General features: G+C 37.2%; 3 protein-coding genes and 1 pseudogene across 3 annotated transcripts; all 4 read left to right on the top strand.

Moving 5' to 3' along the window:
• The first annotated feature begins 5,474 nt into the window (after window positions 1-5,474).
• Window positions 5,475-6,744, top strand: LOC148872631 (polygalacturonase inhibitor-like). Its single transcript, XM_088974028.1, has one exon. The coding sequence runs from the start codon at window positions 5,495-5,497 to the stop codon at window positions 6,533-6,535; it is 1,041 nt and encodes a 346-aa protein (XP_088830154.1). The 5' UTR covers window positions 5,475-5,494; the 3' UTR covers window positions 6,536-6,744.
• Window positions 6,745-9,932: 3,188 nt separating this feature from the next.
• LOC148872632 (polygalacturonase inhibitor pseudogene) lies at window positions 9,933-10,955 on the top strand (annotated as a pseudogene).
• Window positions 10,956-17,930: 6,975 nt separating this feature from the next.
• LOC148872633 (uncharacterized) lies at window positions 17,931-19,062 on the top strand. The gene has a single exon (XM_088970150.1). It carries the CDS (start codon window positions 17,931-17,933, stop codon window positions 18,948-18,950), a length of 1,020 nt encoding a protein of 339 aa, XP_088826276.1. The 3' UTR covers window positions 18,951-19,062.
• A 1,871-nt stretch (window positions 19,063-20,933) lies between these two features.
• LOC148872634 (G-type lectin S-receptor-like serine/threonine-protein kinase At4g03230) lies at window positions 20,934-22,465 on the top strand. Its single transcript, XM_088970151.1, has 3 exons — window positions 20,934-21,058; window positions 21,507-21,878; window positions 22,039-22,465. Exons 1-3 carry the CDS (start codon window positions 20,934-20,936, stop codon window positions 22,463-22,465), a joined length of 924 nt encoding a protein of 307 aa, XP_088826277.1.
• The last annotated feature ends 1,006 nt before the right edge of the window (window positions 22,466-23,471 follow it).

A 23,471-nucleotide genomic window follows, 5' to 3' on the forward strand; every position in this document is an offset into this window, starting at 1 on the left:
TCTTGCCAGAGCCAACCCCGAACGAGCACTTGGTTGGGTTTAACCTCATCTTCTACTTTCTTAGTGTGTTGATGACTTCGCGGAGGTTGGCTAGGTGTTGTTCAACCTTTTTGCTCTTCACGAGCATGTCGTCAACATATGCCTCCATGTTCCTACTGAGTTGTTCTTTGAATACCTCATTCACCAGCCACTGATAAGTGGTGCCGACGTTTTTGAGGCCAAAGGGCATTACATAGTAGCAATACAGGCCACGGTCAGTGATAAAGGCCGTTCGCTCCTAGTCGTCCAGGTCCATCTGGATTTGATTGTAGCCTGAGAAGGCGTCCATGAAGCTTAGGAGCTCATGTCCTACTGTTGCGTCAATGAGTTGGTTGATCCTCGGTAGGGGAAAGCTATCTTTGGAACAGACCTTATTCAGGTTAATGAAGTCAATGCAGATTTTCCACTTTCTGTTGGCCTTATTCACCATCACTACGTTGGCCAGCCAATCAGGGTATTTGACTTCCCGAATGAAGCCGGCGTCAAGCATCTTCTGCACTTCATCAGCGATTACTTTCCACCACTCTATGGTGAAGTTTCTCTTCTTCTACTTCATAGGTCGATAACGGGGGTCAACATCCAACTGATGTGTGATAACTTCGGGGTCGATCCCAGGCATATCCTCTACCAACCAAGAAAATACGTCGGCATTATTCTTCAATAGTCGTACAAGTTCCTCTCGGAGGTGGTTGCCTAGAAGGGAGCCGACTTGGACCATCTTTTCGGGATCATCTTCAAATAGGGGGACTTGGACGAGGTCTTTCACGGGTTGGTTGCGCTGCGCCTTTACCTCGTCACGCAGGTCATATGCTTCTGCCATCAACGTCTTGGTCGTTGGACGTGGTCCTCGGAAGGATAGTTGATAGCAATGTCGTGTTGTTTTCTGGTCTCTGCATGCCACCCCTATGCCATACTTGGTTGAAAATTTCATTGCGAGGTGGTATGTTGAGACTATGGCCTGCACGGCGTTGAGGGTCGGCCTGCCGAGGATCACTTTGTAAGAAAACGGGCAACGCACCACAATAAAGTCTATCATGGCCGTTGCAGTGACATCTCCATCAGGGGAGTGCTAGCTGGTGTAAGTCGTTCTCTGTTAATGCTAAGCTTTTCGAATGCATCTTCAAACAATACGTCGGTAGAACTTCCTGTGTCACTAGGATCCACCGCAACTCAAAGTTGGCCACTTTGGCTGTGATGACCAAGGCATCGTCATGTGGTGTCTGGACCCCTCGGAGGTCGTCATTAGTGAAGGTGATAGATGCGTCATGCCTTCTTCCATGACCTTGGTCGTCGATCTTGTACGATCGAGCATATCTTTTCCTACTCAATCTGCTTTCCCCTCTAGCGATGGCTCCTCCTGATATAACGTGCCTTCTTTGTGTCATGGTCGTGGTCCTTGTGGAACTTGCAATATTTGTCTCGGTTTCTCTTGTTACTTTGCGTCTTCATCTTCTCGGGTCACCTGACGTAATTGTGGTTGTAGATTTGCATCAGGATTTCAGAGCAAGGAATATTAAGCGACATGAAATTTTGATAGGTTGGCGGAGGAGTTTGAGGTCTATGGTCGGTCCGGCGATCCTGTTTCTTGTGATCTTTGTCCGACCTCTCGGACTTTTGCTAGTCGATCTCTCTCCTCTTTCTATCGGGCTTCTCATCCTCATCTCTGAGTTGTTCTTGGACCTTTTCAGCATTGATATACTTCTGCGTGTGGCCCACTAGAGCGGCCAATGTCTGAGGAGGATTTTTGGAGATGGAGAAATTGAATGGGGAAGGGAGGAGTCCGTGTTGTATGGCCGTCGCCGCAACTGATTGGTTGAAGTCCCTGACTTGGAGTGCTTTTTTTTTTAACCTTGCTAGGTAATCTCTAAGAGACTCCACCTTCTTCTGTCGAACCTGCATAAGGCTGGCTAAAGTTTTCCAATGCTTTTGACTGGCGGTGAATTGTGCTAGGAACTGGGTCTCTAGCTGGGCCCATGATGTTATGGACCTCGACGTTAGAGAGAAGTACCATGCCAAGGTTGGGCCCTACAACGTGGTCACAAGGGCTTTGCACATTAGTTCTTTCGACGCGCCGTGTAACATCATCTGGGCTTTGAGCACAACGACATGGTCGAAAGGATCGGAGTTCCCATCGTGCTTGTCGAATTAGGGGCTCGCCAACCAGTAGGGGTTATCTCATCTACGATGTCCTGGATGAAGGGCGGCTCCTTGGTGATATGCACAGTGGCTTGAACAGGTTGGTCTATGGCAAGAGTTACGCTCTTGTGGGTCAGAGTGCATTCTAACTCTTCCAAACGTTGCCGGAGCTCTTTGATCTCAGCATCTCTATCGTTTGGGGCTGTAGTGTGTATGGCTTCCCCCTTGGGTCGTGTGGGGTGATCCTTGACCAAATCGTAGATGGGAGTAATAAAGAGAAAAGGAAGAGGAGAGATAAAAGTGGAAGGAAGAAAATGCCATCTCTCTTCTTTCTCCTGCCTAGAACTTTGTTTATTGAATCTCCACATTTGATCTAGTAATCTATTTATAAGATGCTGGATTCCTGCCTAGAACTTTGTTTATTGAATCTCCACATATGATCTAGTAATCTATTTATAAGATGCTGGATTGGATGCTCTGTTTCTGTAATTCTGTTTCTGTAATAAAAAAATTATAGAATTGTGGTGTAAAAAAGTGGTGAGTCTGTGAGTCTCCGCAGCAGAGGGCCTGTGAACTTGTTTCTTGTCGTAGAGGTGGAGGTACCAACGGTGGTAGCTCTGACAGACCACGTGAACTGCTGGCGCTATGCATGGAATTCGGATTCCCCACTAATTTTATGAGCCCAGATCCCCTGCCTACGAGAACCCTCCCCACGTTTATACGTTTATCTTAACCATATATGAAAAATATCTCATTCTCTACATAGTTCTCGTAGGCAGGAGATCCTGCGCTCTAATTTTACTATGCTCTTCTCCCTACTAACCCAATTAAAATACACCACCTGTCACTACCCATACTGGAAGAGAATTACCCACAAAACATTTCTTTTCCCTCTCTTTTGCACGCTAAGGACAAATTTCCGAAAATGCAAATTTCAAATCAAGTTATATAGATCCACACCAAATATTGAACATTCGATAGCTTCCAACTTCATTTATTTGGTGATTTTGTCCCCTTATATTAATGGAATAAAATAGTCATTTTCCAATTAAGGAAAAATTGTTTGATTAAATAGGAATTTATTATTGATTTCCCTAAAAGACTTTCAATCAACATTTTAAAAAATGACCCGGAAATAGAACTGTTTTCACCATCAGTTTTCGAGTCAATAGTCCAACTGTTTGGTTTAAACAGATGTCTTGTTTTGATAAACAAATTAAAAAAATAGTAACAAATTGTTGAACAGATCGACGGTTCAATTGCCCGGGTCAACGGGTTGTTGAATTTTTCAACAGTTTTTGACCAAAACCGGGTTTGGGGTAAAACGGAATTGGTTGCCTCCATGGTTCCTGGGCTGAACAGTCCAACCGTCCAGGTCAACGTTGGATCGAAAACCTTACTTTCAATTGAACTGAAGGGCGTGTATTAGCACAAGAAGCAACCTGTTCATCTCTATTTCAATTTAAAACATTGAACGTCGTCACTGTTATAGGTTTGAGGAGCCTCAAACTGGAACTTAATAGGGCTTATATCATCCACAAAAATGAGTCACTTTGATCGTTTATCATGTTATGTTATGTTATCAAACTGGAACTTAAAAGGGCTTATATATATTTACATTTATATATATCTATATATATTTATATAAATATATATAAACATAAATATAAATATATATAAATATAAATCATGTAACACATCTGAATTTAAACTGTTTAACTTTTATCTGTTCCATCAACGTGAGTATCAAGATCAATCGACTTGAAATAATTCCAATCTGAAGTCTCCTCTTTTCAAAACTGATGTCATTTCAAATATATTCTTAATTATTTTACTTATGGTGAAATAATGAAGAAGAGCAAATTGAAGTCTTCTCTGTTCAAAAATTATGAATTTATATATATATATATTAGAAAATGAAAAAAATAGTGAGGAAAGAGCAAATTGAAGTCTCATCTGTTCAAAAACATGATGATTAGAATGATATAATGGTGATGGAAACACGAATATGTTTTTCCAAGTGATGAAAGAGCAAACATCACACCATTCGACCAAAACAAAAAAAAAACTCAGAATGCTTGAAGAATACAGACCTGGTATCTCTAGCGACTGAACAAAACAGTGACTAAAAAAAAAGAACGCGAAGAACACAGACTTCCAGTGAATGAAAAAAGTTTGGTGACAAAACAGACGGTAAAACTGATCTTCAGCGTTTTATTTGATTCTTCAGTGACTAGCTGCACGGGTAGACCTCCGTTGACTGGATACATAGATGGCCTCTGGTGACTGGTTATAGTCGACCTCCAACAGCAGAAAAAATGCAAAAGAGGGTTAGGGTTCATTAAAAGCAGAAGAGAAACATTTATGATATAGTGCATTGTGATGCATCATATCAATTCAAATAATGACCACGTCACTGCCATCTCATGTCCTTGTTGACAGCAATGAGCTACAGTTAGAAATGCCAAATTTGATATTGCCCTAAGCCACGCCTTCCTAATTTTCAAGGTGTGACTTGGAGTACCGTTATTTTTGGATAAATGGTTCCAAACAAATGCTATTTCCTGGAGCACCATTTTATTTTTTTTGACATGATGCTTATGTGGCACAGTTTTTTGGAGCAACAACAACCATGCCAAACAAACGCTTCAATTGACTCTTCTTGTTCATATAGACTGGGTCGAAGCCAACACAAAATTTCGCTGCACCGTAGCAATAGGAACGGATCAAGCACCACTAGTGGCGACTGGCGAGGGCTGCAGTGGGTTTAGCAGCTCCTGTCCTGCCACTGGATGCAAGCTTCGTCTCACCTTTCTCACCGTCACACGGCGGGGATTCTCGGGTAGTATCGACTGTTTTCCGTTAGTGATGACCACCGCTTTTAAAGGTTGTAGCGGTGGCGACGGTGGCTTCGTTGATGTCCCATTGTGTGCGAACGAGGTGAAGATAGAGAGGAGAAGGGTAAAACTGACACTTTAGCCCTTTCATCAATATTTACGAAAATGATATTTTGTATTGTCAATTAGCTCCCAAAAAACTGTGGGAGATGAAGTCTCAGTCCAACAACTTTAACCCATCCATAATAAAAAAAAAAAAAAAAAAATCGTCTTAGATCGGTCTTATCCAATGGTCCAAATTAGCAAGTAGAATCGATGATAAGCCAATAGAATTGGCAGGGAAATTAAAATCGTCTTAGATCGGTCGAGTCCAAGCACACAGAGAAAATGTCGAAGTTAGAGCAAAGCATTCAGTCCAGTTCCTCTATGGGCTAGTCAAACTATTTACGTATATATTGACAACCTCGTCCATCCATCTCTTCATGCCTCTTCATATGCATGTGAATCACCACAAAATGGATACTCACACACTCCGTCTTGTGCTTCTTTCTGTCTTCCTGGTCTCGTCCTCTCTCCCGTCTCCCACTCTCTCCGCCTCATCCGTTCGCTGTAACCCTAGCGATAAAAGAGTCCTCCTCAAAATCAAGAAATCCCTCAACAACCCTCAATCACTTACCTCTTGGAACCCCAACACCAATTGCTGTGATTGGCTGGGCGTGAGCTGCGACCTGCAAACGAACCGCGTCACTACACTCGGCTTCAATGGTATCAGCATCCCAGGCCAAATCCCGGCTGCCATCGGTGATCTTCCATATCTCAACACCCTCGATTTCGTAAATGTTGCCGATCTTACCGGCCCCATCCCCTACTCCATCACAAAACTTCAAAACCTGAAAATGTTACGTACATTGTTGACCAATATCTCTGGCCCCATCCCAGAATTCCTCCACCAACTGAAGAACCTTTGGTTTCTCGATCTATCGTACAGCAATTTCTCTGGTCCAATTCCAGCTTCCTTAGCAAATCTGCCCAAACTTGAACTTCTTGAACTAGGAGGTAATAAATTGACCGGAAACATTCCTGACTCACTTTGGGTATCCCAAAATCGCTTCGTTGTATTGGACCTTTCCCAGAACCAGCTTTCTGGTAAAATTCCCAAATCGTTAAGCCATTTCAATGCCGACGCAATCTATCTTAGAAATAACAAGTTTACAGGAGATGCATCGGCGTTGTTCAAAACAAACGGAACGTTGTCGCGTCTGGACTTGTCATGGAATGAGTTCGACTTTGATCTCTCCAGGGTGAAGCTTCCCGAGAGCCTAGAATATATGGACTTATCGCATAACCGGATCAGAGGGAGTATTCCCAAGGAGATCACAGGATTGAATTTGTATTGGCTAAACGTGAGCTATAATCGGCTGTGTGGAGAGATACCATTTGGCGGGAAGGTGCAGGAGTTTGGTGCAGACTCTTTCTTCCATAACCGCTGTCTGTGTGGTCAGCCACTCCCCAGGTGCAAGTAGTCGGTTCATCGTGGGTGGCGGGGCAAGCCGGCAACGTAATGGACTTTGTTGGCAGGGAAAAAATGGTTGCAGGTCAATGTACTTTGTTAATTAGGTTTTATTGTGTTCGTTTCTGGTTTGTTTCTGGGTGGAATAATGGTCGATGCACTCATCGATCAACTTAATCCTTGTGTTCATCTTTTCTTCTCTATATATTGTACCAAGATCATAGTTTGAATGAATCAAGCCTGCCAAGATATATATTTATTAAAATCTCTCTCTCTCTGAGAACTACATTTAATATTAAGTTGATCAACACCAATTTCATATATTGAGAGGTGTTCATCGAGTCATGAGACACTTTTCTCCATGAACCCATTTACATATTCTTTTCGTCAACCCTGCTTGTGGTTGAAAACAATAACTTGTTAATTGTTGCAAGATATTACAATTGAAGGAATTTTAGAAGACTCTCTAAGATCAACACTTTGTTTTGGCCTAGTGCTGTTCTACCACGTACGTTTCAAAAAACGATTTAGAAGACAAAATTGGTGGGCCTTGGATTGCATATAAAACAATGATGCGCATGTGTTTTATTTTTGTTTTCAGTTAGAGATTTAGGCTGTGTTTGGTTGTAGTGCAATTTTATTTGCAGTAGCACAAATGCATGGGAGTGTAAATGAAAAAAATTGTAAATTCTCGTTTAACTTTGTTTTGGGTTTAACTTTATTTTGCTTCATGTCTTAATTTACTTCAGTTGTACGGTAATCAAGGCTATGCTTGTTTGATATGTAAAAAAGTAATGATTATCATATCAAAAATGTATTTTCTGACACTTGTGTACTTTGTAAAGATAGCAATTTTGTGTTCTTTTGATAACTAACTTTTTGAACAAAGTTAAGGCTACGGGTGACCATGTGTTGGGTCCAAACCAGGCATTGCACTTGTGATAAATGCTATAGCTTAGGCCTGGGCCCGGCCTGATCTGAGGTTTCGGGCCTGAAACATAATCCCTAGCCCAGGTCTATACGAGCCCAGGCAGGGCCTAATTCTGGGCCAATGTCACTCATATATAAAACATTATATATCTATATATTAAATGACATAACATACATATAAACTTATGTTATACATTATATAATATAAAATATTACATATAATATAAATTATATATGTCATGTTATAATATTTATATATAAAATATATAATATAATGTAAAATAACATGTATACATATGTATACATTATACACAAAATGTGTAAGTTTAAATATATGCGGGCTAGGCCGGTCCCAGGCAAAAATAATCACCCCAATTTAAGGCATTGGAGCATACGATAGTTGGAGCATTAAGTGATGGCCCACATTTTGCACCAATTTCAAACAAACAAGATGAGTGCAAAAACGGTTTAAAATGTGAACCATGTGTGCATTCATAAAACATGCAATGTATATATTTGCGTTTGCATTGCAACCAAACGCAGCCCAAACAACAAAAGATTAAATTTAAAACAAGACAAAGATAATGATTTACACTCAAATCATTAGCATTGCCATAATTTTGCATCAATGTAAATTCATTTGCATTGCAAGTGTCTTAGGGGTGAAAATTTTCAGGTTTTAATTTTCTAGTTAATTTAGAAATTAGACCAAATTATTAATAATATATTTATTAATATATGTAATATATAATAAATATGTTTAAACCAGTGTTTTCAACCCGCCATTTGTGCGGTCTATCGAACTGTTCAAACTATCTTCCGGTCGAGATTCCATGCCCAGTTTTAGTATAACTTGACGGATAATAAAAAATAGTTGACTTCGTCAAAAACAATTCGATCCAACCGATTGGACCATTAATCCGTTTGACCTGGTGATCGGGTTACTCTAATGTCTAATTGAGGTGATTTTTTTTTTATATATTTTGGGTAACTTTTTGAGATCTATGTGTTGCAAAATATTGTGATCCACCATTTTTTGTCAAAAAAAAAATTTTGGCCTCAAATTGTAATTTTTTATATTTTTTATAAATAAAAAATTTAAAACTGAAGTAAAAAAGATTAATTATATATAAAATAATACATATATCATATGCAAAACATAGTTATACATTATTTATTGATAAAATACATGTCTATACATACCTATACACACAAACATATATGGTGAACCATGACCCAGAGGCAAAAATGGTTTAGGCTCTAGGTTGGTTTTTAAAACATTGGTCTAAACATATGTATGTATTTATTCATTTAATATTTATTAAATTGTTGTTGCTTGTTTCAATTTTTAATTTATATTTGAGAAAGTGTGAATATAATTAATTTATATCATAGTAATAGATGATATATGCACTTTAACATTTCAATATAGTATTTAAATTATATTTGTTATTTATTCAGGTATGCATCATGTTATTTGGGCTTTCTAATTAGGGTTTCAACTTGGGTGGGCCCAGCCCAAGCCTGAACCGGCTCAACCTGGAATTTTGCATGGGCTGGGCTTGGATTTTTGGTCCTCAGGCTGGATTTGGGCCCAAGAAGTCGGATATTTTTATTTTTCGTGCGGGGCTCAGGCCTAGCCCTTAGGTAGCTCAATTATGTATATATTTATACATATATGTGTGTATATATATGTAAATATTTCATACATATTTACATACATACATAAATATATGAATATATATTTACATAAATACATTTATATATGTATAATTTTAGAGTGGGTTCATTGACCAATCCAAGCCCGACCCAACCCCAAATCCAACCCAACCCAAGTGCATCAAATTGTAGGGTGGGTCAGGACTGGGTTGACCATAAACTCGGCCCAACCCGCCCGACTTGCACCCTATTTCTAATTAAGCCTAATAGAGTGGCCCAAACTGGATTAAAACCTACACCAAACGTAATACATTAATGGTTCCGTAATACAATGGTTTGATCTGATTTTATTTTTATACTAAAAATGTTTGATTTGGTCTTAAAAATTTTCAAACAATAATTTATTTGTTTCATCTGAAATTTTCTCTAAACGAAAACAATGGTTTGAAAATGGATTAATGCCGGGAAAAGCAAATATTATTTTAATATATTCATTTTATTGCTACAATTAACCAATGTTTTATTTTGTTGTAGTGCCACCCACCATAGCAAAGCTCCATCGCATTTGCATGATGAAACCGAAGAAAGTTTGTAGTCAAAACACAGGAGAACAAGCCATGGTTTTTTATAATCCTGTGTTTGACATCAAGCACATAGACGAAGAAACTAAGGGAAACCATATTGCATTTTCTTTAATCAGTAGCGTAATTTTCCATACAAGCTGCACATGCACCAATATGCATGCATTCTATAAATTCAAACTCTCTTTCGCTCTTTGTTGTCATTTCTGGTTCTGAATCATCACCAAGCTAGTTTTGAAGATGAAGTCTCTCTGCAGCAACACCCGTTCAGTAGTCTCTCTTTTCCATCTCTCTCTCCTCCTCGTTTCAGCTTCTCTCCCATCTCTCACCCTCTCCTCTTCTGTTCGTTGCAATCCGCATGATAAGAAGGTCCTTCTGAGAATCAAGAAATCCATAAACAATCCCAACGCCCTTCTCTCCTGGGATCCCGAAATTGATTGCTGTGATTGGGACTACATCGTCTGCAACCCTCAAACCTACCGAGTTACCCAACTCGCCTTCTTCCAAGCCTACATCCCCGGCCAAATTCCATCCGCCATCGGTGACCTTCCCTATCTTGAAACCCTCTCCTTTGATGAAGTCACCCAGCTCAATGGTACCATCCCCTACTCCATCACCAAACTTCGGAACCTCAAATTGTTTCGTCTCAATTGGACTCCATTCTCCGGCCCCATCCCTGAATTCCTCGACCAACTCAAGAACCTGGACTACCTCGATTTGGGTTACAACCAATTCTCTGGTCCAATCCCGGCTTCCCTCGGTGATCTCCCAAAACTAGAAAACCTTTACCTCAACCGGAACAACCTCACCGGAAAAATACCAGACTCTCTGGACAAACTCAAGAGCAATCTTACTTGGTTCGACCTCTCCCATAACCAGCTTTCAGGTAAGATACCGAAGTCGTTGGGCGAAATGAACTCCAAGGCGATAATTCTATCCAATAACAAGCTGGTAGGAGACGCGTCCATGGTGTTTAAAGCGAAGGGAACAACGGAGCAGATCGATTTATCATTGAACCAGTTCGATTTTGATCTATCCAGAGTGAGGTTTCCGAAGACTTTGACATATCTAGACCTGTCACACAACAGGATTCGTGGGAGCATCCCCAAGCAGGTCACCGAATTGAATCTGCAATTCATGAATGTGAGTTATAACCGGTTGTGTGGGAAGATTCCTGTGGGTTGGACTCTGCAGCAGTTTAGTGTGGATTCGTTTTTACACAGTAAGTGTTTATGTGGCACCCCACTGCCCAAATGTAAATAATAGTGTGGATTCTTTAAGCCTTGTCTCTTTACTTTACAATTTTACTTGCTCTGGTATAAAAGTATGAACAAATTTTATTTAATGAATATTTGTAATTTTTACGTAACGTTGTACTTTTTATCTGTAGTGCAGACGAAAGAAATTAAAATTTAAAACCTTAAAACAAAATAAAATAAAATCCAAAGCAAAAATAAATGAAAATTTTCTATGGTGCTTCCATACAAATGAAATTGTGTTGATGTTGGATGCTGCGACTTAGGAGGCAAGGTTTTTAAAATCGAACCGGACAGGGAACCATTATGAGTCTGTCCAGGTCGAATGGTTTGACAGAAAAAAATTAAAAAAAAATAAAAAGGCAAAAATGGTCAAAAATCATTGTCCGAGTTGAAGATTCAGCCAGTTTTGGTATCAGCAGTATTTGGACGAAAAACAGTTCTGGGGTGAAATAGAGGGTAACCGGTTTTCTATTTTTCCAATGCAAGGAGATTATAACTGGAAATTCTATTGATGACATAGGCATGGGTGTTCATCTTCTAGATACATACAAACATTAGAAGCCTCAAAGTGGATTCCAAGGGGACAAACCCTCCGACGGGTCAAGTTAGTAGGGTTGGAACTTGGAAGTAAGGGCAAGCTGAGGAATTCGGTGAATAGACCAAAGTGAGAGGTGGTGCTGTTATATATGTTTGATAGGTAGATTTAACAAAAAGTTGGTTCAACTTGTGAATCCAATCCAATCCAACCCGAAAGAACAGGATTTGATCGGTGAAATATATTTTAAGAATATTTTTAAGTAATTAAGATGGGAATATTTTGTATTCTAGGTTTACACATTGGCTTAATGTTCTTATTTAACCCAAACAATTAATATATATTTATGTTCAACAATTCTAACTATAAATTAAAAAAATTAATATTGAAAATTAATATTTTATAAACTAATAAAATAAATAATCACTAGAATCCACATTTTTATTAAGAAGTGGCTTTTAATATAAAAATAATAATTATTTTAATACTTAAAATTTTTAAATTATTTATTAATATTTTAAATAACAATATATTTAATATCTTCAATATTAAATATTGTTTATAAAATATTTAAAATATAAGGAACTAAAGCTGACGTATTCACTGTAATTGGTTATAGCCCGTTACACACAGTTGAGACAAGGGAGAAGAGAAGATCAGCCCATAGGTTCCGACTTGTATGTTTTTCAAGTTTCAAACACTGGGCTCACAATTAATTTATATGGGCCCTAACTAGTACATATAATCTGACCCAAAAGAAAGCATACATTCAATTATACATATTTAGATTTTGTAACAGATAATTGCTTGAAAACTTGGCTGAGCAAAATTGGTCTGCATCACCTTCTCCATGACATATTTTCTCCGCGTACCAAGAATTAATTAATTTCATTATTTTTTTCTTACAATCAAGTGAATCAACAACCTTCTTTAAGGTTGTTTAATATATTCCCTGTTGTTTGGTTGTTTGTTTCTATACAGCCAAGGCAAACCTGAAATAAAACACATAAGAGCAAATCATATTGGTTCATATTCCTACAAATAGCATCACACACTAAAATTAAATTCATATAACTTCAAATTTATGTTCCTCCAAAGCCATAAAAAATAATTTGAACAAGACAAACACAATTCATAAAACATGTTCTCCATTCATTCTTGAATTCACCAACAAGATGGAATATTCCAACTCTCAAGTTCCAAGTCATTCTAAAAAATAAAATAAAAGACTTCATTGCCCATATGACCATATCAAATAAAATATGTTCTAGGCTTTTAGCCATCTCCATTCATTCTTGAATTCACCAACAAAATTGAACATTCCAACTTCCAAGTTCCAAGCCTTCCTACAAAAGAAAATAAGAGATAAATCCAGTACCCATGTCACATATGGAATTTGCTATCATATCAAATGACAAATAAATAATGAAAATATATGTTATTATAATATCTAAAACATATCATCAAGTTCAACATTTTCATCATCAACATCACTACTATTTGATTCTCCATCCTCTTCTAACAAGCTTGATCCTGAAGAAGTCCCTAACAAATTTGATCCCCCTGCATACAATTGGAAAATCTATTAGAAAAAATTCAATGAATCATATATTTTAATAAACAATAAATAAAAAAATTATCTAATACAAGGCCTTGTGCACGAAGCCAATCTTCAAGACAAACCAAAGCTTGAATTGTCTTGGACTTAAGTGAACTTCTCCAATGATTAATCACCTTCTTTCCAGTGCTAAATGCAGATTCGGATGCAACTGTGAAAATAGGAATAGCCAAATTATCTCGAGCCATTAATGCCAATTCAGGATACCTAAGTGAAATCTTATTCCAATACTCCAAAACATCAACATTTGCTTTGATATCAAGATTTTGTTCCCCCAAGTAAAGGTCTAACTGAATTTTTTCACTTTGAATCTTTTTTTTTGAATTAAAAAAGTGCTCATAATCTTCAAACCCATCACCATCATCATTTCTCTCACTCATGTCAAATTGACTAGAAGATCCAACAAAGGAGGTGGAGGAAATTTTTTTTTGTATTCATTAAACAAATCATGGAGAGTTCTAGTTATAGCATTAACATGTTCATCAGCTTCATCCCTATAAAGTTTATCAAAACAATACTCTACTAACCTAATCTTGCAACGAGGATCCAACACAGCAACACAAGATAAAATCATACTATATTCAGCCCAATATTTATCAAATTTCTCCTTCATTTTTCTAATCATGTCAATCATAAAATTCTGAGGTTCTTTACTCACTAACATCAAATGTCTATGAATCATCCACACTCCCTTGAAGTAAATATTTGAAGTATGGTACTTAGTGGTAGAAAACATGCAAGTAACATCATAAAAAACCTTTAAGAACTTGTGAAGCTTATCCACTTTTCCCTATTCTTCTTCTGAAAGCATAAACATTTTAAAAATATTATCCCTTTGCCCCCAATGTTGTAAGACTTGCTTATAATAAATGTCATGTTCAAGCATCAAATAAGTTGAATTTCATCTCACACACATATCTAATCCCAATCTTCTAGTTGTGTTTAAGTGAAAACTTTTTTCAGCAAGTTCATAAAATCTATGCTTCCGGGCAGTTGATTTCTTTATACTTTTCACACCATCCAGAATCTTACAAACAACATCATCAACAATATTCAAACCAACTTGCACAATAAGATTCAAAATATGGCAACAACAACGAACTTTGAAAAATCACCACCACACACCAAAGATTTATGTATTGAAGATCTCAATTTCAAAGAGTTAGCCATTACATCATTGCAACTAGCATTATCTAATGTGATGCTAAAAATTTTTTAATCAATATTCCATTCGCTTAAGCATATGACCACCTCATCTGCTAAAGACAGTCCATCAAAAGGAGGTGCCAAAACTTTAAAACAAAAAATTCTTTTTTGTAACTTCCAATTGTTGTCAATCCAATGAGTAGTTATACACATGAACTCATCATCAGTGTGCTCAGATCTCCAATTATTGAAAGATAAACAAATCCAACCAAGTGTATTAGACAAATCACTTTTCACATCCTCTCTCTCTCTCACATAACTAGACATGATATCTCTTTTAGTAGTATGCCTACTCACATTTTTAAATTCAGGATTTATAGATTGAATAAATAATCTAAAACCAGGTTCTTCAACAGTAGTAAAAGGGTGTTTTCAACATACAAGAAAAATTGATAATGCCCTACGAGACTCTTGTTGATCAAACTTGTAGTTTTTCAAAGAAGTACTCCCATCAGTGTTTGATTGAGTAGTTACTTTGTACTGTCTAATATCCTGAATTCTACGTCTAGGGCAACGCTCTAAATGACGCTTCAAGTGAGTAGTTCCCTTACTTGACTTACCTTGTAATATTTTCATGCGGTGCTTACATCGTGCCTTCTTCGAATTAATCTTTTCAATTTCTTCCCACACCTTAGGTGCTATCTTTTCTTAGTGGAAGTCTGGTTACTCCAGCAGCCGCATTTTCACTTGCCATTGACATGATAGTAATTATTAAATATGAAATAACCTACATAATGAATTCTAATTTTATCAATAAGACAAGCATATATTAAATAAAAAACTAAAATAAATTTCTACAATTTATTTACATTAAAAAAGAATATAATTTTTTGAATCTGCAAAAAAAAAACCAATTGCAGATTATCCAATATAAATTCTGAATTCAATAATCAATATAAATCAGAATTTATTTACATTAAAAAATAATATAAATTCTGAATTCAATAATCAATATAAATAAGAATTTATTTACATTAAAAAAGAATATAAAATTCAGTATAAATTCTGAATTCAATAATCAATATAAATCAGAATCTATTTACATTAAAAAAAGAATATAAATTCATTATAAATTCTGAATTCAATAATCAATATAAATCAGAATTTATTTATATTAAAAAGAATATAAATTCAGTATAAATTCTAAATTCAATAAACAATATAAATCAGAATTTATTTACATTAAAAAAATATATAAATTCAGTATAAATTCTAAATTCAATAATCAATATAAATCAAAATTTATTTACATTAAAAAATAATATAAACTCTGAATTCAATAATCAATATAAATCAAAATTTATTTACATTAAAAAAATAATATAAATTCTGAATTCAAGTCAAAATAATATAAATCAAATTTTATATAAATTCTAAAGGAGAGAAGACCAACATTACCTAGTAAATTTCTATTTGAAGACAAACAATAGCATTCAAGCAAGATGATAGCATTCGACTATCACTATTGTTTCTTTGTGCATGTGAAGACTAACAGATTTTCACTCTTCCTCTTTTTCTAAATCCAATCCACCCAAGCCTGCCCAATTGCCACCCCCCCCCCCCAATCCATACATAGCGTACAACCATACATAGCGACCTTTAGATGCATGAAGCATAACCCTTGAGGTATGATGCTTAAGTCCCATGGGTTATAGAATTTTCAAGAAAAATGACAATCAAACTTTATTAGTATTGTGATAAAGATGCTGTACAAATAGGAAAAGCCAACATTTCCCTCGTATTGGGCCAACACCTGCTACCCACCCATACACTGCCCTTTTGGGAAATAAACTATCAGTACATTTACTCCCTTCCCACCCCTTTTCTTGCAGGAGAATCAGCCACACAATTGGCTGATCTTGGTACCCATCTATAGTTAATACTCAAATCTCTAGTCATCATTTTAATGTTTCTCATTGCATGTCTATACTGCCATGAACCTCCATTATCATTTTCTAATCAACCAACAATTACTTGAGAATAGATGGCGGGTGTTGTTCACATTCGATTAGTATTCTGATGTAGTTTCAACAGGAAAACCAAAAAGAAATAAGGAAAAAAAAAGAAGAAAGAAGAGTGGAAGAGAAGGGAAGAGAATAGAAGAAGAATGAGAAGAGAAAAAGGGCACAAATCTTAATTAGTTTCTACCGCTACAACATTTTCATATTTTTTAACAGCAGTTCTGATACTAACAGAATTTGTAATGCAGGGGCAAACCTGGTGGTGGAATTACGTTTCACATTTTCATATTTTTTAAGCAATTATGATAACATCCATTTTTTTCTGCATAATTCATATAAGGATTATGTTTCACATTGGATGGATCATGGCTGGACAAACCTGGTGGTGGAATCAGACTCCCAGTCGACTGGAACTTGCAGAAGTTTATAATATATTATCTCCAACAGTTATAAAAACAGTAAACACTAAAGATTGTAATAGAATAAAATGGTAAAGAGGACTCACTGCCGCCGCCGGTGATTGTATTCGTTGGATAGTTCGCAGTGAGTCGGTGACTGTGGTCTGTGAGCTGCGAGCCTGATTTGCGATTTTGACAATGATCACTTGATCAGTTTGCGTCAGAGAGAGAGAGAGAGACAGAGAGAACTCACCACCGCCGGAGTTGTTGCGCCGGTGAACGTTTGCCGCCTCGCCGGTTATGGCTGCCTGATAGTGTGAGGATGAGAATTGTGGAGTGTGGAGGATGTGGAGATTGGAGATGAAGGGTTCGACTGGAAAAAAGAATGGGAAGAGGCAAAGAGGTCTCGACTAGGGTTTTTACTTAGGTTTAACTATAGGTCGGGTCGGGGCCGGGCTCAAGCCGAACTATTTTGACAAATCCCGAATCCGACTTAAATTTATTGTGGACCAGACTTTTTGGCCCGAGGTTAAACCCGCAGGCTCATATACCTATTCAAGCCCATTCGGGGGCCGGGCCAGCCCATTGGGCCGCCCGGCCCATGAACAAGTCTAGTTATAGCCCGTTACTCGCAGTTGAGACATGGGAGAAGAGAAGATCAGGCCCATAGGTTCCGACTTGTATGTTTTTCAAGTCTCAAACACGGGCTCACAATTAATTATATGGGCCCTAACTAGTACATATAATCTGACCCAAAAGAAAGCATACATTCAATTATACATATTTAGATTTCGTAACAGATAATTACTTGAAAACTTGGCTGAGCAAAATTGGTCTGCATCACCTTCTCCACGACATATTTTCTCCGCGTACCAAGAATTATGAATGCGACGTGCCCATGGCGTGGACAGATATATAAAAATGACTGACCCAAATAAAAAAATGGTAAATTCCCTAAAACCTCTATGAGTTTTTGACCGTTGCTGGAACTTATCTTGACATTTGGTAATTGCAATTAGTTTCTTTAGGCTCAGTTTAGAAATATAAATTTGTAGAGTGCAAAATCCTCTATGTATTTGCACTGTATATATTTGTATACCAGAAATTGAATACGACCGAAGCACACAGACTTCGATTAAAAGACGAACGAGGTCATCTTAGTTGACTACTAGTAGCCCACAATTTCCATTTATTTATACACACACGTAGGACTCTCCTTTATGTCGTAGGAACAGAACTCATATCGATCTCGATTAGAGAAATGGATACTCCCCAGTATGGCGCCTCTTTTCTCTCTCTTCTCTTACTCTTCCTCCTCGTCTCTTGCTCTCTGCCATCTCTTATCTCCGCTTCCTCTTTCTGCAACCCATCCGACAGAAGAGCGCTCTGGAAAATCAAGAAATCTCTAAACATCCCCCATTACTTCGACTCTTGGAATCCATGGAAACTCAGTATCGATTGCTGTAGTTGGAACCACGTTGACTGCAACACCGCCGGCCGTGTCACCCAACTCTCCTTCTACACAATCCACGCCCCTTTCCACATCCCGGAGGCCATCGGAGACCTCCCGTACCTAAACTATCTCGTATTCAAAGACATCACCAATTTCACTGGTTCCATCCCCTACTCCATCACCAAACTTCACGACCTCGAATTTCTAGAAATACAGAACACCAGCCTCTCGGGTCCTATCCCTGAATTTCTCGGCCAACTCAAAAATCTCAACTCTCTCTTCTTGGGTTACAACCAACTCTCCGGTCCACTCCCGGATTCTCTCGGAAATCTTAACAGGCTCGAAGTTCTTGACGTTCGGTCGAACAAACTCACCGGAAGCATCCCCGACTCATTTGGGGGATTCAACAACGACTTTGAAGACGGTTTCTTTCTCTTTCTATCTTACAATCAGCTTTCCGGCAAGGTCCCCAAATCGCTTAATATCTCAAAGGTCGACCTGTCGTATAACAAGCTCAGTGACGCGTCGGAGTGGTTGAGGGAGGATGGAGCGGCAAGATACATCGATCTATCTCACAACCAACTGGACTTTGATCTGACAAAGGTGAGATTTCCAAGGAGCATTGAAGTTTTACATATGTCCCACAACAAGATTCACGGCAGCATTCCGGAGCAGGTGACAGAGGTGAATGTCCAGCTTTTGGATTTGAGTTATAATCGGTTGTGTGGAAAGATTCCGGCCGGTGGGAATGTGCAGGACATGGGTGCCAAAGCCTTTGCACATAATCGGTGTTTGTGCGGTCCACCGCTCCCAAATAAGTGCAAGTAGATCAATCGGCATCAACTCTTGTGATTAAGATGATAATAATAATAATAATAATAATAATAATATATTCCTGATTCAACTCGTAAGAAGTTGCTGGAACCAGCGGTTATGGCCCATGGGTACATTGTTCTTTTTTTCCACTGAATAATCTTGAGTTTTTTTTTTCTTTTTCTTGTTATTATTTGTAACTTTTTCTTTGTAATACCACGTCTTTGGTGTCGTATCATACAAAATGAACAGTGTTTTCATTACGCTAAGAATTTATCTTTTAATTTTGGGAAAATAATTGAAATCAGACTGATTCAGTACTTGGTGTCGTATCAAACAAAATGGACCGAGTTTTGGTTCAATTTGGTCAAGTCCGGTTTAAAATCTATTAACGAACTATCCAAATCCGTTCCAAGCCAAATCCAAGATAAAGTCCAAAATCCAAACGAACCCATTTTTACTGCAAATGACTTGATTGGATTCGACCTGATCTCTTTTAATCCAAACACTTGATCACCTTCATATTCTTCCACTCTCTCTTCCTAGATCGTCTTTAATAAGGAGTATTGGATGGTTTTTTGTAGGGATGCAAATGGATCAGATTGGTTTGAATAAGGGTATTTCTAAATCTAATAAGGTAGTACATATCCAAGGTCCAATCTGATTTGAAGATTGGCTCGGATCTCACAAATAGTAATTCAAAATCTGAATCTGGTAAGAATGTTGGATTCTGATCCCATCTGATTCAAATTCTGAAAATTTTAATAAAGTATTAAAAGAAGATTTCTCACAAATAGTAATTCAAAATCTGAATCTGGTAAGAATGTTGGATTCTGATCCCATCTGATTCAAATTCTGAAAATTTTAATAAAGTATTAAAAGAAAATAAGCATAACAGTTTATATAAGGGAAAACAAAAAATATAAATAACTTTGCAACTATTTTCATCATGATATTAATATATACACGTATTTTTATAAAAAAATTACAAAAACTGCAATATAAATATATTTATAAATAAATATCCAACAAAGAGCTATCTAATCCAATCAAATCCTATTATCCTATCCAACCCAATCTAAAAATACAATAGAGGGCTATCTGGATCCGATAAAAATAGGAGCGGATTCAAATTGGGTTGGGTCATATCCATTTGCACCCTTAGCTTTATGAGAGAAATGGGAAAAGAAGGTATTATCTCAATCATCAGCCCCATTGTCAAAATGTCTCTTTATTTTCACTTTTCTCTTTTGTATATTGGAACTAACCTGCAATTGATCAATTGCACCAGAGGGTGGTGGATTTAAGATGAGCAGAGCTGAATTTTTCGCTACTCGAGCTCAGCTTGGTAGAAAGCATGAGGTTTGCATCTGGGCTCAAGCTCAATTGAGTTAGAAACATGAGCTCAAATTCAGCCCAACTAAAAGGCTCGTATATTTGAACTCAGCTCAACTCAAACTCCACAATGAGCCAAGTTTTATATAAAAAACTCAAAATTACATATATAAGAAATTAAAAATATTATATATAATACAAATGATTAGACTCACAAATTTTACAAGCTGAGCTCTCAGTTTAGAATAAACTGAATCATGCTTTTCATGAATCCAGTACAAATAACTTGTAAAATGCATGATTTATATCAAAAGGAAGAGATAAAAAGATGAATAATAGGAATGGTGGGTAAATGAATAGACAGGTGAAAAGATGAAAAAGACTATAGTGAAGATAAGCGAAGTTGAGAAGAGAGTATGAAGGGGAAGGGAGGGGAGAAATGAAGATAGAACTGAACAAGGGGGTAAGGATGCAAGTGATGCGGATTAGGCCCAGTTTAAGCTTAACACAAGCCCAAGCGATGCGGACTAGGTTTGGATTAATCAATTAGCCTACACCAAAATTTAACATAAATGCATATATTCATATATGTATGCATGCAAGCAAATAATGTATCTATATGTACATACATGTATGTATATAATTGAGTTGGATTTGCAAAGAATGGATTTGAGTTATAATCAGCTGTGCGCGAAGATTCCTTTGGGTGGGAATGTACAGCAGCTGGGTGCTAAATCATTTGCCCATAATCGGTGTTTATGCGGTCAGCCGCTCCCTAACATGTGCAAGTAAACCAGTCGGCATCCAGTGAAAGAAGACACCTTCAATCACTAAAATATGGTTCTTGTCTTGTTGTTTTCTGTAAATAGTCTTTGTATCACTTCCTTTGTGCCATGGCCATGCCAGCTGCTTTAAGATATTTTGCTATTTCCCACCAAATATATTCTGAGGATCATTTCGGTTGAAATTTCTACGATACCTTTCATTCTATATACCCACGGCTTAATGAAATTTGTTTTAGTGGAACTCATTTGCCAGTCGTGATTCAGACTTTAATTTCTTGTCTAGTCCATCAGTGAAAAATGTCTTTTTTTAAAACTTTTTAAAATAATTTCTTTTAATTGTGGAGAAAAAAGCTAATAAACCTGCTGAGAAAAAAAATATATAGAGGTAATGGCAAGTTCTTTGATTGTCAATCTATTTTAAGTGATTCAAATGTAAAAGAGGTAATGGCAGATTGGAATTGGGTTTCTTTACTCTGGTAATTCTACCAACAACCGGTACCTGGGGATTTGGTATCGCGGTGTCTTCTCAAACGCTTGTGTGCGTCGCCAACAGAGACCACCCAATTCCAAATTGGAATGGAGTGTTTACCATCTTCCGGGATGGAAACCTCCAGATTTTAGATGAAGGAAAAGTAGTTTGGTCTACAAAGGCTGCAACTGCAACCACTAACACCACTGCTACTCTCTTGGATTCTGGGAACCTTATCCTGACGGCAGGAGCAAGAGGAGGAGGAGGAGAGAATGGGAATCACAACCCGATATGGCACAGCTTCGTTTATGATGAACGCAACCCATCGAATACGTTCCTCCCAGGAATGAAGCTGTAGGCAAACAAGATGCTAAGATCATCTGACAGATGAGTATGATCCAGCACCAGGAGCATTCACATTTGAGCATCATGATAATGGATCAACCGTCTATTGGAGAAGTGGATCATCGGATGGATTATCTTTCTTAGTGACCTACTTGCTATCAAATTACAGTGTCGATGCCAGTGATTATTCCAATGGAAATCTGTTGGACCGACTCACAAGGAAAAGTATTAACCCATCCCAAGTCAATAGAAGCGTAATGAAATTCAATTACAGGAACACAAGGCTGAGAAGCCATGCGTGGGAATTGTTATGGTCGTTACCGAACAACAACTGCAACGTCCACAAAGCTTGTGGTGCCAACGCTGTTTGCAACGTCAATAATACGCCGTCATGTGAATGCTTGCCTGGGTTCCGTGCCCAATCGCAGGAAGATTGGGATTCCGGCAACCATTCCGGTGGGTGCACGAGAACCACTGCAAATAACGAGGTATGGAAGGAAGACTTCGCCCCTTTTAATATATTGAATGTAAAGGAAGCAGAGTCGTCGCAGTTTGAACCTAAGAATGAGGCCGAGTGCAGACAAGAATGCGTTTAACAGAGGCTGCAAAGCTTATTCGTTTGAAGCTTCTGATAACCCCATTTAATATATATATATATATATATATATATATAAGATTACTGTAACCCAATTTTTATTATAAATGTTGTTAATAAATAGATATTTACTTAAATTTTACTTCAAATTAAAATTATAAATACTGTTAATAAATATAGTATTTATTGTTATATTCAAAATAAATAAAAATGTTATTAAAAGTATTGTTATTGATTATTTAATAAAATATTATAATTACTAACTATTACTAATAAATACTGTTAATTTAATTTAATTTTGGTAATTATTAATTTAATGAATATTGTTAATAAATCCTATTCATAAATTTAATAATTACTGTTATATTAAAAATAATTAAATAATATTATTAAAACTATTATTAATGATTATTTAATTAAATAGTATAATTACTTACTATTATTGATAAATGTTGTTAATAACGTTCTAACAACCAACTCTTTGATCATTTAGTTCCAATGGGTGGACCATTCTAACAACAAAAATTACAAGAAAAAAATTATGGAACCATTTTGGCCATCGGTTTTCAAGTTGACAGTTCGATCATCCAGTTTGAACGAATAGCCTATTCTGACAACAAAAATTATAAGCAAAAAATTGAGCTTGTGATGTCCATTAAGTAGTATCATACGTGTTAACTCATTTGAGTGTGTGACTCATACAACCCGAAAACATAACCATTTTGGCCATAGGTTTTTGGATCGACTATTCGGCTGTTCAATTCGAATGGACGGCCCGTTTTGACAAGGAAAGTTATAAGCAAAAATTTACGGAACCATTTTAGCTACCAATTTTCACATTAACGATTTGATCATCCAATTCGAATAGACGGTCCGTTCTGACAACAAAAATTACAAGCAAAAAATTGAGTGTGTGAGGTCCATTGAACACTATTATACATGTTATGTCATTCAAGTGTGTGACTCATACGACCCAAAAATGGAACCGCTCTGGCCACCGGTTTTCG

The sequence above is a fragment of the Nelumbo lutea genome, chromosome 2, assembly GCF_056320005.1.
Source record: "Nelumbo lutea isolate HS-2025 chromosome 2, American lotus-T2T, whole genome shotgun sequence".
In the NCBI taxonomy this organism is placed as follows: domain Eukaryota; kingdom Viridiplantae; phylum Streptophyta; class Magnoliopsida; order Proteales; family Nelumbonaceae; genus Nelumbo; species Nelumbo lutea.

What these genes read in the sequence shown, in the direction of transcription:
- LOC148872631 (XM_088974028.1), top strand. Translation starts at nt 5,495, where the DNA reads ATGCCTCTTCATATGCATGTGAATCACCACAAAATGGATACTCACACA.
- LOC148872633 (XM_088970150.1), top strand. Translation starts at nt 17,931, where the DNA reads ATGGATACTCCCCAGTATGGCGCCTCTTTTCTCTCTCTTCTCTTACTC.
- LOC148872634 (XM_088970151.1), top strand. Translation starts at nt 20,934, where the DNA reads ATGGATTTGAGTTATAATCAGCTGTGCGCGAAGATTCCTTTGGGTGGG. An exon ending in CCGCTCCCTAACATGTGCAA is followed by an intron (nt 21,059 to 21,506) that starts GTAAACCAGTCG and finishes AGGTAATGGCAG; the next exon opens with ATTGGAATTGGGTTTCTTTA. An exon ending in TTCCTCCCAGGAATGAAGCT is followed by an intron (nt 21,879 to 22,038) that starts GTAGGCAAACAA and finishes ATCAAATTACAG; the next exon opens with TGTCGATGCCAGTGATTATT.